The following is a 7,896-nucleotide window of genomic DNA, read 5'->3' as shown; positions in this document are numbered from 1 at the left end:
AGGATATAGACCTATCATTCTTTTAAAATCCCTACGGTGTTTCACTGCGTTCACATTCTCTTTCCCTAACTAGTTCTACAATATTTACTTTCGGTGAGGGGGGTGGAGTTGACCCTCACTGTACCCCGCCTACTAGCCCTTTCTACGTTCTCTACGTCACCTGACCGACTGCCATGCAAATTGCTCCCTTTCTAGAACGCCATTGGCCGCCTGCTCATTCTAATCGCTGTCAAAGCGCATCATATGGCTGCCGCTTAAACTAACTTCTCAACTACACTAGAGAAAGTAGCTCAACTGCGCATTCTATTACGGTGGATGTGAAACGGCAAGCGGAGACGAGGCAAAATACAGGCTAAAACAAACCTGCGAAAACACCTTCCTGGATTATATTACAGGTTATTTCACTCGCTTTACTCGGAGCTCAGTCCGCCTGTTTGCACTTGTTCCACGGGACTTGAGCGCCTTCAGTGAATGTTTTTTTTTTTCTTGTGTTGGTTGAAAAGTTAATAAGCCGGGTGAATGTATAGCATGATGATGGAAACGGACCTCCACTCCCCCGGCCCCCAAACGAACACGAATTCGGGGCAAACAGGGACAAACGCCGGGAGCAAAAATAACCAAGAGCGCGTTAAAAGACCCATGAACGCGTTCATGGTTTGGTCCCGGGGCCAACGACGCAAGATGGCCCAGGAAAATCCTAAAATGCACAACTCTGAGATCAGCAAAAGGCTCGGAGCCGAGTGGAAGGTGATGTCAGAGGCAGAGAAACGGCCCTTCATCGACGAAGCGAAGCGGTTACGAGCCATGCACATGAAAGAGCACCCGGATTATAAGTACAGACCCAGGCGAAAGACCAAAACGCTGCTCAAAAAGGACAAGTACTCTTTGGCTGGTGGGCTACTTGGTGGGGCAGGTGGCGGTGGAGGCGTGGGTCTTGGGGTCGGGATGAATTCGGCAGGGGTTGGACAGAGGTTGGAAAGTCCGGGGGGACACGGCGGCGGTGCCAGCGCCGGCTATGCCCATATGAACGGCTGGGCAAATGGTGCGTACTCGGGACAGGTGGCGGCCGCTGCTGCGGCAGCGGCGATGATGCAGGAGGCACAGCTCGCCTACAGCCAGCACCCAGGCTCCGGAGCCCATCATCACCATGCCCACCACCACCACCCGCACAACCCGCAGCCCATGCACCGCTACGACATGACAACTCTCCAGTACAGCCCCATCTCGAACTCCCAGAGCTACATGAGCGCCTCTCCCTCCGGCTACGGGGGGATCTCGTACTCTCAGCACCAGAACTCTAGTGTCGCCTCCCCGACTTCTATCGGTACGCTGGGATCACTGGTGAAGTCAGAGCCGAACGTAAGCCCCCCAGTCAGCACGCACTCCAGAGGCCCCTGTCCGGGAGACTTGAGAGAAATGATTAGCATGTATTTACCGACCGGGGAATCTGGGGACCCGTCCGTACAGAGCAGACTTCATGCTTTGCCGCAGCATTACCAGAGCACGGCCGCTGGAGTTAATGGAACCGTCCCTCTGACACATATCTAAAAGTATTTCACACACGAGACAACTGCAGAACGCATCCAGAATCGCGTAACCAAATATTTACCTCTTTCTTTTCTAGATGGTCACTGACCTATCCCTTTTTGTACAGAATGTTTATGTTATTGTAAATTAAAGGTAGACTTAATATTGTGCGATTGACTTTGAGAGAAAAAAAAATGAAGAAATTAAACGATTATATGGCTTTTCTTTTGTGGAATATTGTTTGAAAATTCTGTCCACATTTAAGAATTCGAGCTCACATTGCTTATGGCGATGTACAACTATGGGGGCAATTCGCCCTATGTTCAGTTAAGTGTTACTTTTCAAAAAAATCTTTTTTGTGCGAAAAAAACATCCTAACCAGAAAATAAAATAGTGTAGGCCATCCTTTATGAATAATAATGAGAAGTGTTTTTAAAAGTTTATATAAACTGCTTATTTACCAAAACGTTTGTAAACGTGAATTAATGTACTTGCGTTATTCCCTTTCTGCTGTAATATTTCCTGTAAATTGTGAATAAGTTTTAATATTTTAAAAGGCTGGCACACAATTGCAGCTGTACATAATTTATGAAATGCATTTTGCCAGTTCAAATATTGACTTTGCGTTGGAACATGGTTTAAATAAAATTGACAGATATTGTCCCTGGTTCATAAACAGTGTTTTGTTATGTGTTGTCGCAATATTAGCAAAGGGATTTGTTTGTTTGTTTTCAGGCATCCTAATAATATGTAGCGTACCTTTCTCGGTCGTAAAGAAAGTTGTAGGGTACCATTTTCCTTTGTTTTTCATTTGACAAAGCTTATATCTTCCATTGCACTACAGTCCAAAATATGCATTTGTCTTGAAAGGAGTTAAATTGTGTCATGACCTTCCCCAAGTACTTTACAAATAGCACTTTTGTTTAAACACGTATTAATTAGTAATGCTTAGTGCAGACTCTTGTTTAAAACTCCAAGTGCTACGCTTGTCGAGGCCCATACCTAGAAATGCTGCTGTGGCAAAGACGGAGGGTTGTGATTAGTATCACCTCAAAGCACAATAAGAGATAAATTAGATGTTAAATGAGATCTAACTCCATTGTTGTTATTCTTACAAATGTTTACCAAACTAAGAACTGATTGCAAACTCAACGTTTCCACAATCTGAAGGGAGTCGTCAGTATAAATACTTTATTACTTTAAGATTACTATTTTAAAATCTGGCTGTCTCAATCGACAGAAATAATCATTTTTTTCCCTTTCATAGTTTAATTATTTCGAGATGGTGAATAGGCTGTTTTGCTTGTACTACGATTGGGTCCTGTCGTCTTAATTTGAACCATATGGCTAAGTCTAATATTAAAAATTAATCTATCGTCTTGTTTATTAATTGATTTTACATTTATCTCTAAAATTGTAACCAGCAACAGTTAACCATTGTTAGTAGATCTACGTCATCTTATTGAGGAAGAGACTTCTGCTGCTGTCTATATGCACATGTTTTCTTTTTTTGTCAAGCTTCAAGAGTTTGTTGTGTTTGTCAAGCTTTAAAAGAAAATGTTAAAATGCTGTGGATCGTGCTAACGTAACCAACACAGATTATAAGTCCTATGCTGATTTAAAATCGACGGATAGGCTATGTCCTATTTCTCGGTGCTCGTTATGATCGAGGAGGTCCACAGTTGGCCATGATATGACCACTGGTGTCTGTTAATATGGTGCTGATTGCAGTTTGACGATAGGCTACTTTTCAAAACGATATTGAGTTGTTATTCTATCCACAAAAAGTTGCAGTTCTTCATTGTGCGGCGAATGTGTTTTCAGGTGAGGCGGTAGGCCTTCTGTGATAAAACATAGTCAAAAAGTTCAGTAACCCAAGCATTGTCAACACAATGCCTTGGTTCCTGATCTCTGGATGTAATAGTGTTCTTTCACTTTGTAATTATAGTAGCCCTATTAATGAAGGCTACATACAAAGTCTTTTAAAAGTTTTAAAAATGTTAAAGTTTCAAATACACATCGTGAGAAATGGTAGGCCTATATTCAGCCCAATTCTCTTGGAGGAAAAAAAACACGTTTTGTGATCATTAACAAACAAGGCTACTAAATAGTTGTTGTCCGGCTCTGCTGAATCATTTGGCGTTGCCCTTTGAGAGAGACGTAATCCGTGTAACAGGAGAGAGTTTTTAAATGGCTTGTGAAGGGAAAAAACGAAAGTTTTCATTCAGCTTGTTTTGGAGACAGGGGGTCAAAGTTCGAGCCCTCTGCCTTGATCTCTCTACAAAGGCTTCCCTACTGAATAGCAAGAGCACAAAGAAATCTCATTATTCACTGGATGCTGCACTTGGTGCTGTTTTTGCCCATGTGCGGTGATGCAAGACGCACCGAGAATTTTAGATGGTGCGTTTTAAGGCCCCTGCCACTCAGCAGTTAGGATTGTTGAACACTTTTGGAAATGCCAGTGCGTATCTGTAACCTACATCTTCTACGTGATTATTTAATTACCTACCGCTGTTTCTTCAGTGATACTTGTTTGCTATTTTATTAAAAACCCTTTTGGGAATATTGCAACGTTTGCGAGGTAGTCGGCGGGTATTTCTTTGAGGATTAGTGTATTTGAGGGAGTGCTGGAGCAGCTTGTGTTCTGTGTGTGGCATGGAGAAACGGATTAGACCGAGACACCGACCCCGGGGTCAGCGGCGAGTCAGAGTCGCGAACAATTACACACCGGGACCGTGACGTCACCACCAAGAGCTCTTTAAGCAACAAGTGGCAGGGGGAGAGGGGACACCGTGAGCCCACAGCGGTCACACACACACTCTGCATCACACACGCGCGCATTGGTTCCGTGGCGTTGGGGGTTAATTGAAACCTAATAGTCGCGCAGCGACCATCATTCATCATAGACAATTAGTAGGCCAACATTTCAATACCACAGAAGCTATTGCATCCACAGCACAGCAGAGAGCAAAATATAGTATGGTGGATTACTTTTACAGTGCATTTTCTAACAGAAATGGCTACTCAACGCAATTGTGCTTTATGCTATCTCATTCCATCTTAAAATAAAAAATATATTCATCAAACCCCTATTTTAGGTTAGTCTGCAAATGAGGCTGCACGTCATATGTTAACCGGACGAGGCTCATGAGATTTTGCTACGTAATCAGGATACCCATTCACCGCAACATTTTTACAAGCAGACACACCATGTGATTTTCCGGGGGTTTAAATACAAATTCGTTGTTTTATGTATTTAAACTATGTCTACAAATCCAGAATCAAAAACAAAATTGGTCATTTTGGCTGCCTCAAGCAGACATCTTCACAGCTAAAACACAGATGACCAGATGTCCAAAATTCAGGGCAATTAAACGCCCACTCCTCCGCGCGCGGAAGGGAGCAAAGGGATTGCCAATCCGGCAGCTATTTTTATTTTATCTCCTGATAAAAAGCTACACGAATTAACACAGAAAACCCGAAAGGCGGAGTAGCACGTCACGGCACGTTGCCAGGTTAAAGAGAACCATTCTGATAAATCTTTCCCAAATAATTTACTACTCTGTAGTGGGGGGCTGTTGAAGGAGAGAGGGCGGGAGGGCGTGCGGGCGCGCGGGCGGGGTGCGAGGTGGGGAGAAGCGGGTGGGCGGCGAAAGCCACTGACCAATAAATCGCCTCACTGCGCGATAGCCTTATCTTGTAGCCACCGATATATTCAGTGCTAGGAAGCCATCACCACCGTTGGCTCGCCGAAGCTGCTCGCTCACAAACCCCCGATCTCTTGCACTTGCTGTCCTAAATGAGGATAATTAGCATCAGTTTATCACGCCTCTGCATATTTTCTCCCCTCTCTCAAAAAAATCCTGTTCGCCACTATTGGTCGCCGGTCTGTCACAGAAGATTACGGAGACAGATTGCACGGAACGAATGTGCTGAACGAGATTAGGGAGGAATAGAAATAGCAACTGGGCCAATAAATTCCTCGCGAGAGCCTTATCGTGCAATTACACGTTGACATGTTTAACAATCTTGCAGCCTCTTAATCCCGCGCCCTTCCAAGAGCCGAGATGCCGCGCGAGCTGCAATATCTGCTGCGACATTGGAGCAGTCATTTAAGCAGCGCGAGTGTGGCTGTGCATTCCAAATGCAGCCACCAAAAAAAAAAAACCTCGACCAACTTTTTCAAACTTTTGTATTGCAAATCCTTCCATTGCCTCACATTGCTTACACGGCATGTTATAAAGAATGATTCCTTCAGTCCTTCAGCAATTTATTAAATAAACGACATGTGTCCAGTAAGAGCCTTGGTCCACTTCATCTACTCATGATCATGTAAGCGTATTACTAGTGTTTGTATAGATCTGTTGTAACACTAATTCAAAAGAATAGATTGCTTTTGCCACTTATTTGGATGATTCAAGCTAAATACACAATAGGCCCGAATATTATAGTAGCCCATACTAGCAGTATAGTTAGCCCTGGTGACTGACTTGTATGGATTTCGACAATGTGATTGATTTACCTCTAAAATGTTGATGATAGGCTAATGGTTATTGCATTTATTGGAATTTGCCTTGACTCTCTCTCTCTCTCTCTCTCTCTCTCTCTTTCTCTCTCTCTCACTCACTCTCTCATTCACTCACTCTCCCCCTCTGTTTCTCACTCTGTGTCCTTCTCTTCTTCCTTTCTCTTTCTCTTTCTCCTCCCCTCTCCTCTCACCTCCCTCCCTTACGCACCCGCGGACTGCAGCAGCGAAGCCTGTGTGGGGGTGATTGTGAGAGACTCCGCTGGAATTTGGCAGACCCGACGCTTGGAGAGCAGCCCCACGCTGATTCCCATTCAGCGGTCCAGCGCGCTGTGAGGTTGGGAAGTTTCACTGAGCCGTGCACTCAATGGCTCCACAAAGCTGATTACAAGCCTCAGCGAATTCCTGAAGGGAGCGGGCAGCGACGCAGGTGCGAGGGGAACCCGTCAGAGAAGTGACAGAACAGGACAAGGCAGAGACCACACAAAAAACTCCTACAAGCTTTCCCGGGAAGCGGTCGGGGATTCTGGTGGGAAAAGCGAACGAATTAGAGGAGAAAAACACCTAGTCTTCATGGGTCTCTCCTGCAGAGATTGAAAAAAGATAAAGTTACTTGAAAGGATATGTAAACAGTTATTGTAGATTTGGACACAAGGCATTGTGTATATAAAACAAATAAAATAAACCGAATAATTCAATCTGCTTAAGCCATTGAGTCATTGTATTTATTTGATACTATTTGATATTAACATTCATCTCACGAATACGAACAGGGCACGAATAACACTAATATAAACCCGCCCACTGCTTCAGATATCCTCATAAAACAAGAAGGCTTCCTCAAGTCATGAGTTGCTGTCGCTGATTTTTAAAAAAAAATATAGCCACTTCTCCAGTTAGCTACAGTCCCGCCTTGGTGCCCGACGAAGTCTCTATCAATGAGCCAGACAGCGTATTTAATTAGAGCAGGGTCTAACTATCAATTACTTGGGAAAAACAGAAGATCCCCAAGGACCGGTAATCAGCGCCAACAGTCGCCGGCGTTCTCATTACCAAGCGCGGCAGCCGGGAATAATAATCAGGCGGGAACGCATCTGCTCAGGATTTCGCTATTTTCTGGTTTGCCAGAAGACTAACTGTTGCCAGTCATTTCAGCCTCTCTGAATAACTCGCTGTCGCCCCTACTGCTTATTAAAGTGACAGTTTTACGCTGGCGCTGCGCACCATTTCTGTGCACACAGACATTAACGTAGTCTGTGAGGCTTTTACTGAATATCAAGGCCAATGACCACAAAAGTCTCCGTGAGGGTTCCAATAAATTCAGAGTACCTAAACAATTTGTAGGCTACATTTGACCCGGAAAACTGTACATGATTTAAACTCCGATTTAAAATCTGATAACGGGGTAGGCATACCCAGCCTGTCATAGAAACATTCTCATATTTCAGTCCATTCCAATTTGATATCACAAATCTGCGAAGCGAAGGAGAGTATTGGGAACGTCGGGAGAACACACTGTTGGTCGCAAACATCATTGCTTCTGATCGTACAGGACAAGGGTCACGGATGTTAGGGTTTAAAGAGCCTCCTTTGTCGGGGTGGTTTAATTGTGTCATGATGAGAGGTCCAAACGCGTGAAAACAGAACACAGATTTTGTTTAATGTCATAATCATACCCAGAGTAAACTAAATGGTCGGGGATTGTGAGCGTGTGTGTGCGTGTATGTGTGTGTGTGTTCTTCTCCAAGTTCCCATGCCCGCCTCGGTGATATGCACCTAATCCATCTCCTCTTTGGCCTCACCTGAGTCCTGTCACACACCCGCCATCCGCTTGTGAGTGGGGA

The 7,896-nt window shown here is 44.3% G+C and overlaps 1 protein-coding gene across 1 annotated transcript; it reads left to right on the top strand.

Annotated features, from left to right (window-relative positions):
* Positions 1–217: 217 nt before the first annotated feature.
* Positions 218–6,737, top strand: sox1a (SRY-box transcription factor 1a). The gene is made up of 2 exons (XM_042078075.1): positions 218–1,359; positions 6,277–6,737. The coding sequence occupies exons 1-2, from the start codon at positions 520–522 to the stop codon at positions 6,508–6,510; spliced, it is 1,074 nt and encodes a 357-aa protein (XP_041934009.1). The 5' UTR covers positions 218–519; the 3' UTR covers positions 6,511–6,737.
* Positions 6,738–7,896: the final 1,159 nt, after the last annotated feature.

Source organism: Alosa sapidissima, chromosome 2 (assembly GCF_018492685.1).
Source record: "Alosa sapidissima isolate fAloSap1 chromosome 2, fAloSap1.pri, whole genome shotgun sequence".
Taxonomy (NCBI): Eukaryota; Metazoa; Chordata; class Actinopteri; order Clupeiformes; family Clupeidae; genus Alosa; species Alosa sapidissima.
This window is presented reverse-complemented; position numbering and strand designations above follow the sequence as displayed.